The sequence below is a fragment of the Scophthalmus maximus genome, chromosome 2 (assembly GCF_022379125.1).
Source record: "Scophthalmus maximus strain ysfricsl-2021 chromosome 2, ASM2237912v1, whole genome shotgun sequence".
In the NCBI taxonomy this organism is placed as follows: domain Eukaryota; kingdom Metazoa; phylum Chordata; class Actinopteri; order Pleuronectiformes; family Scophthalmidae; genus Scophthalmus; species Scophthalmus maximus.
Window position 1 is genome coordinate 28,949,505 of NC_061516.1, and position 22,910 is coordinate 28,972,414.

Sequence of the window (22,910 nt, forward strand, 5' to 3'; positions counted from 1 at the left end):
TATGTCCATGCCTGGTTCACACTTCACGATTTTAACCCCATTTTCCACTTGCCAGCAAATTTCGGAACTCTTATTTTGAAATCTGCATTCCATCTACAGTCACCAATTGCAATATATGAACTCTTTAAAGATGCGATTCCAGAGGCTTGTGTCACGTCACCTCCTCGACTAGATTTCGGGTAGCCTACATAGGAAGAAGAATCCCTGACAGCTATAGCATGTAGTCCATGACAACACCACAGCGTTGTCATGGATTTCTCCTGGTGAAAGATCATGTGGTGTGTGACCGCCTGTCACCAATTTGTCATGTAGTATGAACTCACAATGACTACAAGACTCCCGATCACAAGACAGCAAGCCGTGTAGTGTGAACTGCACAGCGATCCGACGACTTTGAAAGCCATGTAGTCTGACTTTTATGTGTTGATACGGTATGTAGTGTTTGCTATTTGGGATTATAATTTGTTCTTCTGCCGTCTCTCAGATATGTGACTGCCAGCAACAGTTTGCCCGCTGGGAGGATGGTCAGCAGAGGCCCCTGCGATGCTTCAGCGGTTGCCATGGACCAGAGTTCACGCAGTCCCTCCTGGAGATAGAGGGCACCTTCCACCGTGGCCTGCAGAAGCTGCAGTCTCTTGGCAAGGGCATCCTTGACGTCAAGAATAACTCGTGGTGCAATGAATTCAACAAGTAGGTTTATGACTTCACATTTAAGCTAAGTGAAAGTATTTAGCAAAATGTCGTTGTTAGGTGTTGAGCAATCAAAGGTATTTCTATCTTACTCCATGCTTACTCAATAACAAACACAAACACCCAACTATAACTGAAATTGGTGTGTTACCTGTTCATGCTCACTGTTATATATATATATATATATCTAGCAAGAGTTTTACTTTCTTTAGCAGATCTCTCTCTCCGTCTCTGGATATAAGTGGGTGTGTTTGCTTTTTGTGTTTTCATGTGTGGATGTGTTCTTGTGTGTATACACAGGTTTCATTCATTGACAAAGGATCTGGAAATTATGACGCAGAACCTGATCAATTCGGTGTTTAAGACGGTGTACTCAGTGGAGGAAGGGGTTCGGCTTCTGGATATTTTCAGACCCATGTCTACTCGAGAGGTGTCTCACACACACACAGAAGCGCACGCACGCACGCACACACGCACATGCGCTCTGTGATTTAAATCCTCCACAGAGACAGCTTATCTTTAGGGCCCAGGATTTGGTGCTACACCCCTGCCTCCGCCAAGGCCAACATCCTATGTCACCATGTTAAAGAAAGTGAAAAACAATTCCTGGATCAGCCCCTTTATGCGGATCTGCTATGAAATTCAATTGGTTCTTCCTCGGGTCATGCCCCTCCCCTCCAAATGTCCCATCGGTTCTGTAGTCTTTTTGTAATCCTGCTAACCAACAAACAGACAGACACACATAACCTCCTTGATGGATGATGGATGTAATTAAACACATTCTCTGGCCTTCTACATATCAAATCTTTACGTATTATGTTGCTGTATAGATTCATTGTTGGATGCTATTTACAGTTTGTTCTGGTTAACCCACATCAAAGTCAATTTGCCCTCCTATAACTTAATAGAGAACTGTCTCTTTTATCACTTCAATGCACTGAGAGCAAAAAGACCACATTTTTCCTGATGCGTAGTTTTTCCTTGTTATGTTGAGAGCTCTTCATTTCCCCCAAATAAGTCTCCGCTCTCAGGGCACGTAGCAGTTTGTACAAGGCTCATTCTCAAGCTATCAATCTCTATTTCCGTTGCTGCTCAACTCCCGTCTTTACCCTGTCCCTTACCTCCATGAAATTGTTGTGCTCATTCTCTTTCCATCCAATCTTCTCCACCACAGGCCATTAAGAGCACCACAGACGAGAAGCTAGAGGAAGTGTACAATGTCATAAACATGGAGCTCCAACTGGTCAACAAGGAGCTGAACCAGAGGAGAGTGTCTTATCCAGGCCACTTGTCCCAGATAGCAGGATACACCCAATGGGTGATGGCCCTCAGACACCGCATAGACAGACCCATAGAGGTGAATCAATTGGATTACACAGTAATTTATTATTATCTAGTGTGAGTGATAACTACGAGTGTCCCCTCAGTGCCTCCTTCCTTGACTCCCTTGTTGCCCCCCAGGTGCTTCATAAGGCCCACTTCATAACCGAGTCATACAGCAGCAAGCAGGTCCTTCTCACCTATGGCCAAATGGTGCATGTTATGGATGAGATTGTGTTGAAGAACTTTAGTGAGTGGACCCATAACCTGGATGGACAGTACCTCAAGAGACTGCAGAACCCACTCTTGGTGCGCTGCAAGGAAAATCCCGCCAAGCTGGACGTTAACTTTGACATGTGGGTAACATAAACTCAACTCTCAAGACAGAGAGCACAGATCATGTACAAGTGTACATTCACACCGTGTATATTGTCATTTTTGTACTTGTGACACACAAACCCACAGCCATACTTATATATTTGAACTGTGCATGACCACACAGGAGGGATAAATACACTCTTACCATCATTCGTTAGATACTGAGATATTCATTTTCAACAGCATAATTAAGTAGACATTAAGCTCAAGTCTGACATAAACTCAATATTTTTGTTTTTTATGCTTTTTGTTGTCCAGAGGACTGTTGAACCTCTTCTCTGAGGTGGACTACTGGGATCAACAAGGGTTTGAGCTCCCCCAGTGTGTGTATAGCATTTACCAGGAAAGGGAGGAGCTCCGATGCCTGCGGGAGAGAGCACGGCTGTTGATAAAGAGCTATAACAGGTCTGACACACACGCACACATACATGCATGCATACAACACTGAACAGGGATTTCTATTTTTATATTGTGTCATCAGATTTCTTTTCTTTGGAGGATACTGTGCCTATGATTGAATGAGTCAGGCAACAATCACAGTAACCCCTGTGAGTGTCTGTGTGGAGTATGGCTCTGCATCTGTATTTTACTGACAGTGGGTAATGGATATCGTGTACACACTTTACATTTTGTGAAAGTGTGAGTGGGAAGTCCTTATTTTCCACTGATTCCTATTATGACTTTGGTCATTTTTTTTGCTGCACGTCGAACATATGCTTTCGAATGTTCTGCACTTAATAACCCAGATAGATAGAGTCCTGTCCTCATATTTAGAACTAACATGTAGGACAGGCAAGCCTGCATAAATCCTTAAATGCATTTTAACGAAATGGGAATTCTCCTACAAACACTGACATGTTTTTCATCATGATGCCAAGTCTGTAAAGTGCAAGTGACCAAAATGAGACTTTACAGGGGATTCAAAATAAAAGTAAACATCTACTGTACATACACTCACACACACACACACATAATCTTGCTTGTTCCTGTAGAAGTTGATTAGTAAACGTGTGTGCGTGTGTCTGTGTGTGTGTGTGTGTGCGCGTGTTTGTGGGTGTTTGTGTGCGCGTGTGTGTGTGCGTGTGTGTGCGCGCGTGTGTGTGTGTGCGCGCGCGTGTGTGTGTGCGCGCGTGTGTGCGCGTGTTTGCGTATGCGTGTTTGTGTGTGTGTGTGTGTGTGTGTGTGTGTGTGCGCGTGTTTGTGTGTGTGTGTGTGTGTGTGTGTGTGTGTGTGTGTGTGTTACAGAGTCATAAGAATGCTGTCTCCTGAGGAGTTGGGTCTGTTTCGGGAGCGAATTCGTTTGATGGATAAGAAGATTCACCCGGGTCTGACCAAGATCCCATGGACGTCTAAGACAGCGGCCAACACCTTCATCCGTGACTGTCTCCAGTATGTTGAAAAGGTTGTAACAGTTCACCAATTAATGTGGGTGTTTGTACACTTATTGTTATTGTAACAATATCAATTGTTTTTGTCTGGACTACAACAGCAGGGCCAGTCCTACAAATGCATTTCTGACTGAGTGATCAAGTTACAGCATTGGTCAGCCCAATGCAGTGTTAAAAAAGCAGTCTTAGTGCCGGGGTTTCCTCAAGTCGCTCCTTCATAATTTACTACAGTGAGTGGCAGAGAGGTGGAGCAGCAGTTTTGTTACCTAGGTGACTGTGTGACAGACATAATAAGAAGGATACGAATAGAGCAGAACTCCTAGCACGGCTGGTGTCTTTGGCATATTCCCACGCAGCAGCATGGAAAGGAAATGAGTGCTGGCTAACATGTTGTGATAATGGGGTGTGAGAACAGCAAGGCAAGAACATGTAAATGAGAACATCTTTATTGAGGATTTTTCTGTTTTAAAATACTGTGTATGTGTGATTGGAGTGTATGAGAGAAGCAAACCTGAAACTGACTGACGCTAGGATGAATGCTAATAGGACATTAGTACCATCAAATTGCTAATTAGTGTATTAAATGATCGTGCGACATTGAATATGTTTTTTGAGGAGCATTCACCTGCTTCCCAATGAAAGTAGTTCTGTACAAAGGTTCCACAACGATTTCCAATTTCATCCTACAGCTTAATTCCACACATTGACCTTACAAGATCCAGCCATATACAGTAGTATGTTTTGACCCAGTCTTATTTACAGAGATCAGTCGAACAGTAGAGTTGGCGTTAGAAAAAAGGGTGAAAGGGTTGTGTGGTTTAGATCTCCTGACTGTCACTTTCAGTTTACTTTCGAGGATGGACACTGTTTTGACAGATCTGAGTTCAGGCAGTATGTTCCACAGAAGACTAAAACCTGCTTTGGAACCAGTTAAAAAAAAGTATTTGTCACTGAGCAGCTCCTCTCGTTCCCTCTTCTTTTACACTCCAGGTCCAGGTGATTGTTGACTCTTACAAAGTGTCCAACCTATCCATCTCCAGCCTGTGTTCCCAGATGAGTGAAACTTTGCTGGTCAGACTGGATGGAAGGAATGTGTACAGGTAACAACAGTGACGTGATTCCTTCCTCACTGTGTGGTATGTTGCTCAAATTCGGAACTCTGAATGCCTAACCCTGTAAACACAGAAAATGAAAAGATATTAGTTATGTTTTAAATCACTCTTTTTGATATACTGTTTTTCAGACACATTTAAGTACATTAAACCATGTGTAAAGTTGTTTTCTTTATTATATTTCAAACAGTATATCATTTCACAGTGTTCGTCTTATTAACTTGTTCATTCTTTCACTCATGTACTCCAAGAAGACATTTGGCACCTCCATGTCTTAACATTGTCTGAAGAGATACACATGGGTTGCATCGTAATTGTGGCATGGATGCACAAATCAATTTCCTTTATTGGTTGCATCTTTTATGTGAATCTTGTTGTTTGTAGTGACCTGGAGTTTGAGGACAACCAGAAGGCTCATCAGCGGAGCCAACGTCAAATACTGCTCTCAGCACACCGGGACATCATTGAAATCATAACCCGTGTCTACAACACCTTCTCTAATGATGGGCCTGAGGTCTGTGCTTTGTTTTATTGGTAACATTCCATCTGAGATGTTCGTGAACTCTTTGAAAATTGCGATCCATTACTTTATAAAAATTATTAGGAGTGAATTGACTTTCACAAGGTTAGAGGATAGGGGAGCAAGATTCTTCACTTGAAGCTGTTGTACATAAGTTAACTCAAGATAAGAAACATGACAGCAAACAGCTGTATCAGTTTGCCAGGATCTCTTTCTTTCCTTCTTGAAAACCAGGTACAGCACATTTTTATGCTACTGCCATGTCATGCGTGTACATTTTTACCATGGTCTTTTCAGGTCCGGGAGAACTGGTTGGCCTACACAGAGAAAATGGACCAAATGGTAGAGGAAGCTCTCAGAAGCAACATCAAGAACTCCATGAAGATTGTATCCAGGGCCATCAACGGAGAGGGCAAGACGTCACCCAATCCCTTGTTCAAAGTCATGTTGGATCTGCATCAGGCGACTCCCCAAACCACACCAAAGGTACCATCAACCACCCGTGATCCAATTACATCATGTGATCATGACTTGTTTACACTGTGTCTAATATTTGTGATATAGGATATCTGTCCACGTACAAACCGGACAACACCCATACTGTTTACAGTATTGTGGGCCAGAAAATAGCTACATGTCCTGATCGAATGGCGAAACAAACTCACACGAATGTGTCAATATTCAGAGCTCTTCGTAGAAGATACAGTCACCGACATAAATGTTTTTTCCTCTCTCACATACTCTTTTCTCTGTCACATGTAGACTGTGATAGCATAGGCACTACTGGTGAAATTGTTTGTTATGTCTAGGTCGAGGGGAATTAATTCAGAAAAAGCCTTACTGCTGTACAAATTGAGTGTCTCTACTTGCTGATGCTTGCCAAGCGACCAAATTACGACCCAGGGTTGGTTTTAGTGAAATCTAACTTCAGATATCGAATTACAAATACTAAAGTGACAAGTCTTTTCTTGTAGAATGTCTGGTGTACTCGGTAACACAGGTGTTGTCTGCAATTAACTATCCGGTGAAAACATTTCCACACCATGCCATCGCTAGTGCACACTTGCTTTATCGCTGTCACCCACACACATTTTTTACAAATTGTCTTGACTGCAGTGCGAGTGCTTGTGTCTCTCTGTTTTGACAGGTCGAGTTCTCCCCAACGCTCACAAAGCTCGCACAGATAGTGAACATTATGCCTCAGCTCATCAGCGCCGTCGCAGATTTTAAACGACTGCCTGAACTTGTCAAATGCAAGCATTCACAGGGGAATCCCATATACACCAACATAGGTTAGAACTCCTTTTTTATTTCCTTTTTTAAAATGTCCGTTCATGTTATTTAGCAAGTTTTCCTCAGAACATCTACATTCTACAAGAAAACTGCATCCATCCGTTTTCACAGGATACTGAGCGAGTGCAGACTTGGAAGTATACTTAAATCATTTTTTAATTATGGAATTACAGACTGGTTGCTAAGCAGTTATATATTTATGTATATGTGACCATGTCTACGTGTCCTTCAGAGCAAGACGAGGAGATAAAGGAGATCCAGGCTGCAGTTGCCACAGGGATGTCAGCCAATGCCAGCCACCTGCAGGCCTATCTGAAGAACTGGGACAAATACAGGGACATCTGGCAGATCAACAAGGACTCCTTTATACAACGCTATCAGAGACTCAACCCACCTGTCACTTCTTTTGACGCAGATGTACACAGGTGCTGTGCAGTTAAAATTCACTTCTAAACATCATTCTTCACTTGACCAGTTTACCAGTGACCTTTTGACACTTTTTGCTGAAAAAAGCTTTGGATCATGTATTTAAGTGGCATGAATTAAATCTGATTTCTATCATCATTCACTGGCATAAACTACCAACTTTAACCCCTTACCTTTCTAGCTAATGTACATTGTGGCAACTATAGTTCTCGGCAGTGAACTTCTGTTTCATTTTTTGTCTTAAAAAATCCTTTAAAAGTTTTTTTTTATTTACTTTTAATAGCATGCTGATGTTTTACTCTCTCTTATCTCTTGTTCAACCCCAGGTACACAGAGAAAGCCAACAGTGTTCAACAGGAAGAGACAGTATTGAACATCGGGTTTGTCACACTGGACTGTTCACTGCTCAAGTCCTCCTTGGTGCAGCACTGCTGTCAGTGGCAGAAGAAGTTCACTCAGCTGCTCAGCCACATTGCCAGCACCAACCTTACAGAACTTCATTCCTCCCTGCAAACCAATGCCGACAGGTGGAGAGACTTTTTTTTGTTAATCACAGCTAGTAGAAATCTAACAAAGGTCCCTGGCCGACCTTGAGAACCTTGGCACTGCAGTTAAGGGTCTTAAGTAATGATGGAAGTATGAAGGATGAATCTGTTAAGGTGGCAGGTTATATGAAAAATGACAAGGCAACTCACTGGATCCTTTCATTATCTCTGGGCAGCTCTGTAAGTGACTTGTACTATTTTCACATTACAACATTTTATATAAGCCGTCTGAAGATATAGAGTAAGAACTGGAAAATTGGTTTCGGACATTTTCTGTCATTCACATGAGAAGGTGGCAGGAGATTGTCTGCATCAGAGGCAGCAGGAACATTTTTGGGACATTGAGGGTTTGCGCCTGGGTAGAGCGGCCACTCAACATGAATCTTCCAGAGATTTTCCTACTTTATTCTTAAATGTGCTCACTCGGACCTTATCCTGAAATTTTACTCGGGAGGAAAGCAACGTTTGCGGACGTTTGCGTTTTCTCATACATACCCTCTGGAAAATTGAGAAGAGAATACAACAATGAGTAAAATTGAAATCAGTTATGAAACGGTGGGATGTCCCGCCCACATCAGCCCATTCCACTCACATCAGCTGTTGTTGGCCGGCTTGTAGTCCCACCACAGACACCGATCTTTTTGTGAAATAGACTAACAAAATGAGATTCAGATGAAAATCATAGATTATTGCTGTGGCCTATCTCGATGCATTCAGTCACTGAGAGAAATAAGAAGATGAAGAGATTGGAAAGGAAAGGGAGAAGCTTTTGATCCTGTAAACATTTGAGATACAGTATGTATTGTGTTTAAAGGTGGTCTTTTATTTGTATGTATGTGTTAAGGCTGAGTCAACCACCGCAGACACTGGACGAACTTCGTGACAGCCTTAAGCTTTTTGGGACTATGCAGGGAGATCTGGCCAAGACAGAAGCTCAGATTCTTCTCATCCATGACCAGTTTACTATCCTGGACAAATACGAGGTCCCAGTGGAGGAGGCTGTAAGTACATCCTGATTAATATACAAGTAAATACACATAGACACTGAACATGATACAGGACTGTACATACACAAATGAATACACTGTGACTATGTATCTGTGTTTGTAGTAAAAAATCGACTTTACTTTAACACTCTCAAATTTTCTCTCCCAGACATTCAGCCAGAGAGAGAACTCTTGTGATTTATTTATGTTGTACCAAGTAAAATATCTGTCAAATATTATGCTACTAGCTACAATGATTAGGCATGAATGAATAACACAGTGGCTAGAGTTGTCGTGCTTGTTCAACATGCTCATTGTTCATCATTCCTAAAGTAAACTAATGAAACGTGTAGGATTGTGTACACCTTCAGAGTGTCATCAGACATGATCGAAAACAAGGACTTCTTTGGTAATTACTGGTGCTGTTTATCTACACGTGGACAACATTACATGATGTCAACTGGTTGACCCACAGGTGCAGGAGATGCGTGAGGTTATAGATGGCGATTGGGTGTGGTTCCAGCAGGTCTTGATTGACAGTGAAGACATGCTGCAGAAGCAGAGAGAAAAATTCAAGAACAGCCTCTTGGTCCAATCTGAGGATCTCAATAAGAAGATCCACAGCACTGTGCAGAACTTCAGCAGCACAGGTCACACATTCTCTCTTTCATTATCACATTTTCCAAGTGTTTCACATGCGACTGCTGCTTTCATTCCATCTGTCTCTACTGAGCTGTTACTCATTTATACAAAACCTCCTTTGAACCTATAGCCTGTATTTGATCTGTTCCTGCTCCTGATGATTTCTGACAACATGGATGTCCCTGAGCAAAGGACACATCATGACTCAGGGCTCCAGAGTGATGCCACCAAAAATCTGTGAAATTTTCCTGGTCTGTAGCGTTGTTTTTTCCCCCCACCAACATGCAGTGAAGAAGAATACCACGGTCTGAGCATATCAGAGGCAGAGTAGGGGCAGACCTTTGTCTCTGATCGGCTCTGACCCTGGTATTCGTCTTCGCTGAATGTTGGTGGGTGATGATTAATTGTATAAGCCTTAATTTACTATGTATGAAACTGCGCCTTGTAGGTTATCCGGCTCCTCCCAAATGAAAAAGTTAGGTGCTCCAGTGCAACCAATGAACAAAGTTAGTCTGGAGCCCTGTGTCTGATTTTTTTGCCCCATCAGCCTCCCTCACTTCTCTTCTCTCCTCCTCCTTTCTTTAACTGATTAACTTTTTATCGTGGCATTTATTGAAATTAAAATATACAGTAAGAGTTTATAGATAAACAAATACAAGAAAATATGGGAATTCTGCTAAGTACAGTTAATTAAATACCTGACAAACAAAGGTACTTGGTTACATGACTGCATATTTAGATATTAAACTGATACACATGATATTTGATGATTAACAACGTATATACCAACCTAAGCGTGTTGGGAGACATTACCTCTGGTTTATATTCTTTTAATATTTAACTTTGTGTTAGACAGCTGTTAGTTTATCATGCATGGTTTTGATGGCCACGTTATGATGATTTAACATTATCTGTAACTCTGTGTGTATTCTTGCTGACCACTGCCATATAGTAGGCGTTACAAAATATGTCTGCCCTTTGTTTGGGGGCTTTTGTGTGTGGACATGTAAATGTTCGTTATATCCTTTTTCATCTACCGGTATCTTCCTCCTTTGTAAATGTCCAGGTCCATTTGACAGTGCACTGAAAACCGAGTTGGCCCTAAAGCAAATAGCAGAGCATTGCAGCCAACTGGAGGCCCTAAAAGAGGAAGAGAGCAACATCATTTACTGGCTGGCCTTTTTCAAAATAGAACACTCCCGCTCCAAATGCATCAAGACGCTGGAGAAGGTCTGACTCAACCCTTTGTCTTCTTGCAATAGGATTACTACTACGACACAATGAATCCAGAGGCTACCGTGAACTGTGATTACGATAAACTGGCTCAGCATGTGTCAATGCAGGTTTTTGGGGCAGTTTAACAAATATTTTAGAAAATAGTAGCAGGAATTTGACAGGACAATAAATAGAAGGGATAACATGCAACAAAGGTCCCACGCTGAATTCAAACACAGGTTTTAAAGGAGTTGCTGGCCTTGTAACATTAATGCAAGCAGCGTTTAATGACTGAGCTTCTGTTTGAGCAATGTTTTCTTGTATCTGTATGTGTTGTACAGGACATACAGCACCTGCAGCAGGTCTGGGAGATGGCACAGGAATGGAATTCCAGGTGGAACATCTGGAAGGTTGGTCAGTTTGCTACGCTGCAGACAGAGAACATGGAGAGCACAGCGCAGGACACATTCAAAAAACTCTGCAAGCTCAAGAGAGAACTAAAGGTCAGTTCAGCCACAGTCAGTTTGGCTTCATGCTACAGGGAGACGGTCATGGTTTAGGTGTTACCTGTGTCGGCTTAGGTTTGGTTTCATACAAGTAAATTGTACCTCAATGCCAAAACAGTACTTAAATCTGATCTAGAATCTGTATTTTACTCATGGCCTCTGGAGGAAAGTAACACTTTGTGTTTGAAAGGGAAAAATCAGATCCAACTTAAATGATTTTTAAAAGCGACTTTATTAATGGCCTTCCCTCAGGATGCCGCCCCCCCCCCCCCCCCCCCCCCCCCCCACCTACATTACACAGTATTTGTTGTCTGATTACAGGATAAGGATTGGGACATAGTAGATGTCTTTCACAACAAGATTGACCAGTTCCAGCGGATCATCCCTCTCATTGCTGACATGAGGAACCCAGCCATGAGAGACAGGTACTGACTGAAACTAGAGTATTAAGTATTATATAACATCTGAAATTTCATTAGATGTAGATTGTCTTGCAACAGGTACACAGAGACCAGACATGAACATGGATTCAAAACATCAGTCGGATAGTTAATGCTCTAAAGTGATTGGGATAAGTGATTTTCATGCTTAGTTATTTGTACAGAGGAGTGTCATTAAGCATGTTCCCACAGAATAAGCATATTGCAGTGTTCAGTCCAGCCTGTTGTCCTTACCTCACAGTCCTACATCAGTGTCTGTCGCTCCGCTCTCAGAGGACCATCCATTGACTGCATTCTGTCCTCACTTTGAGATGGTGGTACCACATTTGAATGCAAAGATGGTGCCTGTAAAGGAACCAGAATCTCCTCCTGTCTTGTTCTGTGCATTTTGTTATTGCACCACCAAAACGCATTTAGCTGGGCGACGCACAACTTGACTTGGGAAGAAGCCAAAAGCCAGCAAGGACGAGTGGGTACCATGAATGGGTTTTATCATCATGGAAGTAACTTTCACTGTGCTTGGGTAATAAATGATAATACGCACAGATTACACATTACCATAAAACAGGCAAGGGAAACAAAAAGGAGCCAAACACATCCTGTACACAGCACGCTGGCAGTTGTGCCTAGTATTTTGTGCGGGTGATGAAAAGAAACATGTTGAGCAATAATAAGGATGTATTCACTTCACGGTTGATAACAAGTATAGCTACGTTCCCTGGGAGAACCCTGTTGCTGTGATTGAAAAGGTGAAATCATTCGTAATCACACAAGTTACAAATAGACACACAGCGAGGGGGAATTGATTAATGCCTCTTCTACAGTAGAATGTGGCAAAAGGTCATTATGTACTGAAACATTTGTGGTTTAGCGCCTTCTCCATTTCTAGACCATGACTCAGATCTGACAGGTGACAAGACTCTCCCTTGTCCCCTTCCCGGCTACTGTCTGCAGATACAGGATCTGAAACTTGATAACAGTTCCTAAAACATTTACCACGAACACTATTTTTTACATTACTTTTAATGCCAACTTTCTTCCAGACACTGGAAGGAGATCTGTGAAGAGCTGAACTGCTCTCTTGACCAAACCAGTGATGAATTCACCCTGGAGAAGATCGTATCTCTGGACCTGGACAAGTACACTGACCAGATCTCTGAGATCACTGGAGCTGCCACCAAGGAACTCTCCATAGAACAGGTCCACACTTTTCCTCTGGTCTAGACAGACACTTAGTGAGCAATTTTGTAGCTTTTTCTGTCATTCAGTCTAACCAGGATATCACCAAGTCGGAAGTGTAGTGAATTAGCCCCCCTCGGCCCTGTCTTCACCCCATGCTGTTCTTAACAGCACAGCCTGGTCATGGACCTGTGTCAACATCAATGCTGCCCAAGTTCCGCTCCAGTTCCAGGTTTATATCCAGGTTTATATGCATGGAAGCACATTGCAATTTTGCTCAGATTGCACATGTAATCTGCATCAAATTAGCGGCACATTTACAAAAACAGCTGGAAATTCTGCATTTAGACTATAATTGACTTGTCTGATTCTTAAATTGAAACTCTCCATGAGGGTACAAAAGGTATCTTCTGTATCTGTGCCTTTCAGAAAATGCCTTTTGATTTTACTGATAAAACTATCCCTTTTAGAAAGTCAAACTCAAAGCCAAGATTCGTGTTTTTTTCTGTCATCAATCATTTAGTCATGAAAATGTATCTTTGAGCTTGTGGAAAAGGAAAAGAACAATGTTGTTCCTGGTTTTCTCCACCTCTCAGTCTTTCAGTGGTGTGTGCTCTTGTCTGTTATCATCACTCTTTGTGTTTGATATTTCAGGGCTTGGAGAATATTACCAAGACATGGGAGAAAATGTTCCTGGACATAGCATCTTACAAAGATAAAGGCCACTACCAGCTGAAGTGAGAAAACAATGCTTGAATGCCGGTTGGGTTGAATTTTCAGGAAGTTACCTTTTTAATCCAGGCTGAAACCTGTGTTCATTTTGCTTTATTTGTCTGCATCGCTGCAGACCATAGCTCAGTACAGCTCAACACTGCCATCCAGTGATGACTCAGTCAGTTGTTTTTATATAGGTGATTGTAATGTCTGTATGTCTGTATAGTTGTAAGGATATACCATGACTCAGTTAAGAGGTCAGAGTTAGGTTGGTGAGTGTGTTTGTTCATCATAAACGATTACAGCCTGGTTTATGAAAGCAGGAATGACATGGCCATCTGCTGCATAAAAAAATGAGTAGAGCCAGGCCCCAGGCACAGTCTAATTGGAAGCTCAGGTCATTGCCTCTGATACAGAAGAGGTGGCAAAGCCATAGTAAGCCACACAGTAAACATGAAGGAAGGACGGGAGAGAGATAGAAGAGCAAAGTAATGATGCATGAAGGTTATAGAATATGAAAAGCATATTAATTAATTATTTCAAGAAGTTAACCACTAATGAAAAAGAGAAGAACAATTAACATAAAGTTCCAAAAACAAAATGGCTGCTTGGGTTTATGCCTGAGGTCAAATGAGAAATTGAATCATCAATGAAATATCATATGCATACATAAACAGATGATTTCTTTAATGTACCCCATTATCTTCTTAAGGGAGATTGATCATTATCAACAACTCTCAATCTTTTACAGTCAATTTTTTTAACCTGAAAAACTTCCACCAGGGTGAATTAACACCTTTTTGGCACAGTTTTGAGAAAAAAGTAAACTCATAAAGAAGGGAAACGATGCAACTGCACTGGATTACACTAAACTGTAAATGTTTACGAAATAACCGCATAGTTTGCGAACATTTCGCGCTGTGAAAATGTGTCGCCATTTGATTCCATTATAGGCAAACATTAGCAGTCATGTTTAATTTCCCCCGCGTGTCTCACAGGTGCACAGAGGAGGTCTTCCAGGCCCTGGAGGACAACCAGGTCACTCTGTCCACGATGAAATCTTCTCGGTTCGTCAAAGCCTTTGAGCCGGTGGTGGACCGCTGGGAACGCCAGCTCTCGCAGGTGCTGGAAGTCATTGAGATGATCCTCAATGTGCAACGCCACTGGATTTATCTGGAGGTACAGGAAGCACTGGGTATACTGTGTCATAGGATTTCTTTTAGTTTTAGGATTGGCCTTTCATCATTGTCTATGAATATTATACATTATACATACATTTTAAAAAAATCTCAGCTTATAATAGGACATATTATATTGATCAGAATCGTATACATTCCCCTTCATGACATGATAAGTGACTTCATGAAGAAGTCAAACTTTTTTGCCATGCATTGTTTAAAAAAATGCAATTTTCTCTGTTATCTCTGCATCCTACAGTACTATTGACATGACCTGAAGCTTATATAGATTGGAAAGTAATTGATGATTAAAGTATAATTTAATTTGAGACAATTCATACTGATGGTATCTCTGATTTTGGTTTTCTAGCCTCTGTTTTATTTCTTTCATCAATTCATTATGCTTTCTTTTTTGGGGTCTCTTTGTCAATAACCTCTTACCTACCTCAGTCGTTCCCTGACTCTGTCCATTTTACCTTGTGTTCATCCCACTAGAACATTTTCCAGGGAAAAGACATCAGGGAGCAGCTGCCGCGGGAGTGCGAAGAGTTTGAAGATGTTAGTTCTAACTGGAAAATCATCATGGGCCGACTTTATGAGGATAACAACGCCTTACAGGGAACACACTACCCTGGTATGACAGCATACATTCAAAACGCATAAAATGTTCTTTAAAATGTATCTTTCAATTCTTTCATGAAATGTCTTGTCTTTAAGGCCTATGTAAGGATAAAACGGGTTGCTCAGTAGGACATGGTGAGTTCACTACACAGCCTAAACAGATCAGACTTCCTCTTCAACAAGAGCATGCCTGCTCCCAGGATACGACGTCATCATGTGGCTAAATAACACAATGCAGTCTAAATGAGCAAGCGAGACAAATGACAGACCATATGAATATCAGAGATTTTAAAAAAACAGGGTTTCTCACGAGGTCATTCAGAGTTTTACGACAGGAACTAAATGGCAGGAAGCACTTTCACAAACTGGATCTATAAACTACAAACTTACTCATGTTACTAAATTTCATACAACAGGAGTATTCTGCTGAGAAGGGTTGCTTTTCTCCACAGGAAGGGGCTGTGGCTCCTCAGTGAATACAAATGTGCCCTTTGGGAAGAACTAATATCAACATGGGCCTATTACCTGATTTAGTACAATCTTGTGTAGTGTGTCAAAAATGTGTGTCTATTTGAAAGTTATAAATATAAATGTTTTATCAAAATAAAGTATAATCAAAATTGTGATGATGTCCGGCCAAAAAGGTTCTTATTATTTTAATTATACGAATTAAACTAATATTCAGAATTAACAGAATCCCAGTCAGCCTCTCCTCTGTGTCTCCCAGGCTTGCTAGATATGCTGTCAGATATGAGTGCCAAGCTGGAGGAGATCCAGAAGGCCTTGGACATGTACCTGGAGACCAAGAGGCAGCTATTCCCACGATTCTACTTCCTGTCCAATGACGATGTGCTGGAGATCCTGGGGCAATCACAGAACGCGGAGGCCATGCAACCCCACCTGAAGAAGTGTTTCGACAACATCAATAAACTGCGCATTGAAAAGGCAGGGAAATTGGATTATTCAAGGCACACATGCATTCAGTACTCGAACCCTCCTCCTTTTCATGGATATTATAGAACACAACATCGTCAGAAAAGCCATCAACAGAAAGCAGGGTCTATTTTATTAATGCAAATGTGTGCAGCAGCGAGGGATACTTGAAATGCTTTAACTATGCCATCGTATTTTTACTCTAAGGCTAAATGTTATACAACAGGTGGTTACACATGTTATACAGAGGTGAATACTCTACTGGTTCACTCGCCATGATAAGAAGATCCTAAATTCTAATTATCTTGCAAATATTAGGTAGCATATTTCTACATTTAATTCCCTGTTTATCTGATCACAGTGATGTAGATTTGAATGGACCAGTACATTCTGTTTATGCATGTCTTTTATAGGTGGGCACTAAAGCAGAGGCCTTCGGGATGTTCTCTGCTGACGGGGAGTATGTTGAGTTCATCCACTCGGTGCACCTGGACAAAGCTGTGGAGGTACAGCAGTGGTGATGACTATGATTATGATTATGGTCATGATGTCAAAAGTGTTCACGTGGATGGATCTAAAGATCATAAAGATCTGATAAGGAATATTACAGAGTTTAATGGTGGAATGTGTGGTGCCATTTCTGTTTTTTGTGCATGTAGGTTTGGCTGTGTGATGTTGAGTACACAATGCGTATCACACTGAAGAATAGTCTGAATGACTGCCTTGTAGCGCTGAAGAGGATGAAACAACACAGAGACAAATGGGTCAAAGATTGGCCCGGACAGGTACATATATCTTTGTTGTTTTTTCCATTTGTAATGTATATCCTGCTTTGGTATCTTCACTTGTCTGGTATTCTGCTTGACGAACTGACACTGATGCACTGACATGCTCTTGACTTTCAGACTCAACATCAAGGACTTTTTGGGGGGGATTACTCTTTGCTTGATTTCTCCCTGTATTGCCTGATACACTGCACACAATGATTTTACTCAATTTACAAATTCCAGTTGATGATGAGCTCAAAATTACCCCTCTCCGCTTCAACTGGGTTCTTACTAAATCCTTGTCGTTTGGACATATATTGCATTGTTGCCTAACATCAGATTTGTCCTGCTTGTGGAGTTAAGATATAATAAACCATTAAAGCGGACAGGTTCTCTGCTGAAGGATTCAGGTTTTCTGAAATTTGCATTCTTCCTGTTTTTAGATGCTTATCACTGCCAGTCAGATCCAGTGGACCACTGACGTCACGAAATCTCTCATTACCTGCAAGGAGAGGGCTGACAGGTCCGCCCTGAAGTCCCTGAAAAAGAAGCAGGTTTTTACTGGCATTTTTTGTTCTTTTAAAATAATATTTTCTGGAATTTGTGTGAAAATGGGACATTGTGATGATTTGTTAACGCACTAGTATGTATTTATTCATCAAGCGTATTGTTCTGTACCCAGCATGCATGCAATATGTCCGCCCCCTGAGCCTTAGCTCTAACCGTCCGTGTTTCTCAGGTCAACATGCTTAATTGCTATTCGGAGGCCATCCGGGGCAACCTGTCCAAAGTGCTACGTCTCAAGATCGTGGCCCTGGTCACGGGGGAGGTTCATGCTCGGGATGTCATCGACAAGTTAGCCAAGACTGGCTGCAATGATGTCAACGCCTTTGATTGGCTCAGCCAGCTGCGACTGTACTGGGAGAAGGTATGCGCTGAGACTGCGGACGCGAAAACAGCAAAAAAGAAAAAGGGTGAAGAGGTAGGGAAAGAGAGCAGGTTTGTCAAATCCTTAATTTCAGCAGTAATTGTTTAGCTTCTCTGTTTTTTATTTCTTTCTAGTAGTTTTTAAAAGTGGTTTGCTTCATGGGGGTTAAAATATCTGCAGAGGACAAGTTAATACCGCTTTAAAGGACAAGTCATGTGGACTAGGGGAAGCCTGGGATCTAACCTCTTACAATTGGGTTAGTGGACGACCGACTCTACCTCCTGAGCCACAGCCCCCCGATAAAAAGCTTGTTTTGGTCGTTCTCCCAACAGGATGTGGATGATTGCATAATCCGCCAGACCAACACCCGTTTCAGATATGGCTACGAGTACCTGGGCAACTCTGGACGGCTCGTCATCACTCCGCTTACCGACAGGTCACAGTCAACCATTCAGTCAATTAGTGCAGCAGCATCAATCAATCTGTCACATATCAGTTAATCAATTCATTTGTAATTAGTCTCAGTATTTTATATTTTTTTCTTCAAAATTGCATTTTTGATATTCTCACTGAATTACAGACAACCAAATGGAAGCTCTATGTTTGACTCTGCCCAGGTGTTACATGACACTGACCACGGCGCTCTACCTCCACCGGGGGGGCTCTCCTAAAGGCCCAGCTGGTACTGGGAAGACCGAGACAGTGAAGGACTTAGGCAAAGCCCTAGGCATGTATGTCATTGTAGTCAACTGCTCTGAAGGCCTGGACTACAAATCCATGGGACGCATGTACTCTGGCCTGGCACAGGTAGGGATGAAGGGGAGTGCGATGACGATGTCATCCTAAATGAAACTTTAGTTTTGTGTGAGGGAACATGTTGTTTACATATGTCAGTGTGTGTATGTTTATTTTTAAAATAAACTGCATTTCTCTGGGTAACCTACTGTTCAGGTTTGTGCGTATTTCATTGTGTCCACCCTGAACAGACGGGAGCATGGGGCTGCTTCGATGAGTTCAACCGTATCAACATCGAGGTGTTGTCGGTGGTGGCCCAGCAGATCCTCTCCATCCTTTCTGCCCTCGCAGCCGGACAATGCAATTTCCACTTTGATGGACATCACATACGTCTGGTCTGGTCATGCGGCATCTTCATCACCATGAATCCCGGTGAGCATAGTCAAATGTGCAAGCACTGGATTAGTGGGTTATTTTAATGCAATATTTTGAGACATTTTCAGTGAATGTTTTGATTATTTTTTTTCCTGTCCATAATTGGCTCTTTCAGTTTTTGTAAATATAACTTCCCCCTCCCCTAGGTTACGCTGGTCGTACTGAGCTCCCAGACAACCTCAAGTCCATGTTCAGACCGATCTCCATGGTGGTGCCAGACTCCACTTTAATTGCTGAAATCATACTGTTTGGAGAGGGCTTCAACAACTGCAAGGTACTACCACTCAGTGAAAGGTGACAGCAGCATCGCGCTCTACATGAACCGGGCAGTTGATTTAGGTACTGCTGTGGGTGTTGTTGTCTGCTCTGTAACAAATTGGGGTCTGCGCTTGAAAATTTGTAGACAAAGAAAAAGTAGACACTTACAGTCTGGCTTACTGTCAGTCATCCACCCGTCTGTCTTCACCTTAGTCTACCTCTGTCAACCTCAGGATATGGTAAGAATGTTGCTTTCACATATCATGAATAAAGTTAATTCATACAAATTGCAGCAAACAAAGAAAAACTTAATGGATTCAATATTTTGCTTTGACCACAGCTTCAGCAGTTCTCCCGGTACACTTGCACATTCTTATCAGCTTTTAGGAAACTGTAAGGAAACTAGTTTCCGAATATGCACTGATTTGTAATGTATATATTGTTGAATTATCACAGCCTTAATGAAACATTCATATTTGGGATGACATTCATCTTCCTCCTCCTCTCCTTCTTTGCTTCTTCCTTTTCTGTCTCGGTCTTCATGTTTTCTCCACGTCTGCCTCCATCTTTGCTCCCACAGCTCCTGGCTAAGAAGGTGTTCACCTTGTACTCCCTGGCGGTGCAGCAGCTGTCTAAACAGGACCACTATGATTTTGGCCTGCGTGCTCTCACCTCCTTGCTCCGTAATGCTGGAAAGAAGCGCCGTTGTTGCCACAACGTTCCCGATGAAGACGTAGGTCCTTCTCTCTCTTTGTTACTCCCTCTCATGCACAAATATTGTTTTTTGAGGACTTTGTTTTACTGTCCCTCCTCTACAACTCAGCAACTCAGCAAATGCTGTTTGATAAACACAGTCCATTTACCATTTGTCCTTCTCTCCTCAGATCCTGTTGATGGCTATGAAAGACATGAACATTGCTAAGTTGACCACTAGTGACCTGCCACTGTTCAATGGTATCACCCAGGACTTGTTCCCTGCCATGGAAACACCCATTGCAGATTATGGCAAGGTAAGTTGATGGGTCAGCCGTGTTCCCTTTTCATTGTTTGCAAAATATCAACAAGATTATTCCTTGCGCAGTCAAGTAGCTGCAAGACGAAGCAGAGTTAGGCAAGCGGTTCATGTCCCAGCCCTTCAGAGCTGTCAGCTTCTAATGTTCATCGTAATAATAAGAAGAGCACTTTTCATTGCTAAAAGCAATCTAAAAGTGCTACAGAGTAGAAACAAGAAATAACAAATAAAAAATAGGTTTAAAAAGAAAAAAATTGGTGGAAGAAAAAGTACCAAAATTTAGGGGTATGCTTGTTTAAAAAAGGTTTTCAGGCCCTTCTTAAAAGAGAGAGTGCTTTGTGGAGCCCTCTGGTGGTCTGGAAGGGAATTCCACAGGCGAGGAACGGCTGAGCAGAAGGCTCGATCCCCCATGGTGCGCAGCCTGGTCCTGGAGGAGTGAAGGGTGAAGGTTTTGTTTCCGGAGCGGAGGTTGGGTGAGGAGGTTTGTGGTGAGACTAGATCTTTCAGGTAGGGAGGGGCATTGCGATGGATGCACTGATAGTGGAGTAGGGAGATTTTGTAATCAATCCTGAAAGAGACAGGAAGCCAGTGGAGTGAGTGAAGGACGGGTGGGATGTGGTCATATTTTCGTCTCCTCATCAGGATCCTAGCGGCGCTGTTTTGGACGTATTGAAGCTTTTGAATGCTCTTGCCAGGAGTCCCGATGAGGAGAGCGTTGCAGTAGTCCAGCCTTGAGGAGACGAAGGCGTGGACAAGGTTTTTGGCATCTGACAGACAGAGTGTGGGACGGAGTTTGGCAATGTTCCTGAGGTGATAGAAGGAGGTCTTGCACAGATGTTTAATGTGGGTGTCAAATGTAAGATTAGGGTCAAATCTTACACCCAGGTTGGTGACTGTTGATGACAGGGGTATATTTTGACCAGAGAAGGTTTTCTGTCATCCACGCCTTTATCTCCTCAAGGCAGGAGCTCAGTGATGATGATGACCATGAGAGTGAGGCTGCAGATGAGACAGGGTCGGTTTTTATGTAGAGCAACACAAACAAATGTAACGCTGACATACATTCAAAAACATGCTCTTACCAATACGGAAGCTGGAACTCAACATTTAGACGCCATTACTGTCACTGCAGCTTCTGTGTAATCATTGTCTCTCTTACCCCATCTCCACCTGGCATTCACATTTGTTTTGGGTGAGCGGAGTATAAATGCAGTTGCGTAGTCATTTCACAGACAACTATATGAGCGGAAATAGAAAATTTACATGACGCTTCCAAACCAGTGAGGCAGCAGCAGCTAGTAGCTGTTAGCGAGAAAGTGCAGTTAACTCCTCCCCCCGAATGTTATATAAAACACCCGTGGATGGAGTGAAGATAAGAGCAAAAAAACAAGCAATCACAGCAACTTGTGTGCATGACTGTATCTAAGGGCATATTTGCCTTAAATGTCTGTGCACGTGCGTGCTCTTGGTCATGCATCCCATTCCAGACGAAGGCCCAGCCAGACTCCATTAGTTGGGCAGGAGTGTGTTTTATGCAGCTATGTTTAGCTGGGTAGTGTCTACTATAAGCCATCTGCTCTGATGCCTAGAGTGGAGACATCCGTCCTCTCTGTGTGAAGGCTGTGGGAGGAGGTTCAACTCTTCCTGTCTGTTGTCTGGCTTACTGTCGTCATCCACCCGTCTGTCTTCACCTTAGTCTACTTCTGTCAACCTCAGGATATAGTAAGAATGTTGCTTTCAAATATCATGAATAGAGTTAATTCATACAAATTGCGGCAAACAAAGCAAAACTAAATGGATTGAATATTTTGCCTAGTCCACAGCTTCAGCAGTTCTCCCGGTACACTTGCACATTCTTATCAGTTGCGTCGTTCCATGCATCTTGGAGAACTTGCTACCGCTCTTCTTCTGATGTAGGCTGCCTCAGTAGTGTCTGTCTTGTCGTGTAATTCCAGACTGATGATGATGATGATGTTAAGATCAGGGCTTTGTTTAGGCCAGATCATCTGTCGCGAGATGTTATCATGCTTCAAAACGAATCGAATGAGTCGCCTCCCTGGCGGGGATGGGTGATGGACTGGAGTCTTGGGATAAGACATCACAGCCAGTATATCATAGATCAGTCAGGGTATCACCATCGCTGACGACCTGTCATTTTGTTGCAGTTGAAGGAGGCCATAGAGGTGGAGCTTCGTCGGTGCGGCTTGCAGGTGACTCCTTTCGCCGTGACCAAAGTCATTCAACTTTATGAGACCAAAAACTCTCGACACTCCACCATGCTGGTGGGCAAGACCGGCAGCGCTAAGACTGTAACCTGGAAGACCCTGCAGAGTGCCATCACTGCCCTGCACCACAAGGGAGTGCCCGACTTCCTGCATGTCCAGGTGGGTGTGACTGGAAAAGAAGTACAGTTTGAGGGTTCTATTCTATTTGCTTTGAAACCGGTTTGGTGAAAATGCGTATATCTCACCAGCAGAAAGTCACTAGTTAAGCATTTCCAGTAAAACAGTTCAGAAAGATAACTGCAGTATGAGTATAGGCGTGGCCAAAGACTGACTTCCCTTCTCTCTTACCTCAATTCATAAGTATTTCATTGGAAAGAGCCGCAAGCAGATTTGACTAATGAAAAATTATTTTCGCCTTTTTCCTATTTTTACCATTTAGTCCTCAGAACATTCTGCAGAAAAAG

The 22,910-nt window shown here is 42.4% G+C and overlaps 1 protein-coding gene across 2 annotated transcripts in view; it reads left to right on the top strand.

The window, feature by feature from the left end:
* dnah2 (dynein, axonemal, heavy chain 2) overlaps positions 1-22,910 on the top strand; it is a 59,631-nt gene that overhangs the window by 6,606 nt on the left and 30,115 nt on the right. The window contains exons 10-42 of one of the 2 annotated variants that reach the window (XM_047330456.1): positions 485-690; positions 991-1,120; positions 1,865-2,047; positions 2,152-2,366; positions 2,647-2,793; positions 3,634-3,790; positions 4,767-4,876; positions 5,273-5,402; positions 5,706-5,894; positions 6,556-6,700; positions 6,934-7,126; positions 7,454-7,654; positions 8,517-8,673; positions 9,134-9,308; positions 10,367-10,530; positions 10,857-11,018; positions 11,343-11,446; positions 12,505-12,661; positions 13,295-13,377; positions 14,353-14,533; positions 15,028-15,166; positions 15,881-16,098; positions 16,500-16,592; positions 16,746-16,871; positions 17,297-17,407; positions 17,593-17,835; positions 18,114-18,217; positions 18,399-18,588; positions 18,768-18,948; positions 19,098-19,225; positions 19,790-19,942; positions 20,094-20,219; positions 22,387-22,605. In XM_047330456.1, coding sequence (XP_047186412.1) covers positions 485-690; positions 991-1,120; positions 1,865-2,047; positions 2,152-2,366; positions 2,647-2,793; positions 3,634-3,790; positions 4,767-4,876; positions 5,273-5,402; positions 5,706-5,894; positions 6,556-6,700; positions 6,934-7,126; positions 7,454-7,654; positions 8,517-8,673; positions 9,134-9,308; positions 10,367-10,530; positions 10,857-11,018; positions 11,343-11,446; positions 12,505-12,661; positions 13,295-13,377; positions 14,353-14,533; positions 15,028-15,166; positions 15,881-16,098; positions 16,500-16,592; positions 16,746-16,871; positions 17,297-17,407; positions 17,593-17,835; positions 18,114-18,217; positions 18,399-18,588; positions 18,768-18,948; positions 19,098-19,225; positions 19,790-19,942; positions 20,094-20,219; positions 22,387-22,605 — 5,220 coding nt within the window. The remainder of the gene's footprint in view (positions 1-484; positions 691-990; positions 1,121-1,864; positions 2,048-2,151; positions 2,367-2,646; positions 2,794-3,633; positions 3,791-4,766; positions 4,877-5,272; positions 5,403-5,705; positions 5,895-6,555; positions 6,701-6,933; positions 7,127-7,453; positions 7,655-8,516; positions 8,674-9,133; positions 9,309-10,366; positions 10,531-10,856; positions 11,019-11,342; positions 11,447-12,504; positions 12,662-13,294; positions 13,378-14,352; positions 14,534-15,027; positions 15,167-15,880; positions 16,099-16,499; positions 16,593-16,745; positions 16,872-17,296; positions 17,408-17,592; positions 17,836-18,113; positions 18,218-18,398; positions 18,589-18,767; positions 18,949-19,097; positions 19,226-19,789; positions 19,943-20,093; positions 20,220-22,386; positions 22,606-22,910) is intronic. The other variant, XM_047330457.1, reaches the window with a different exon arrangement.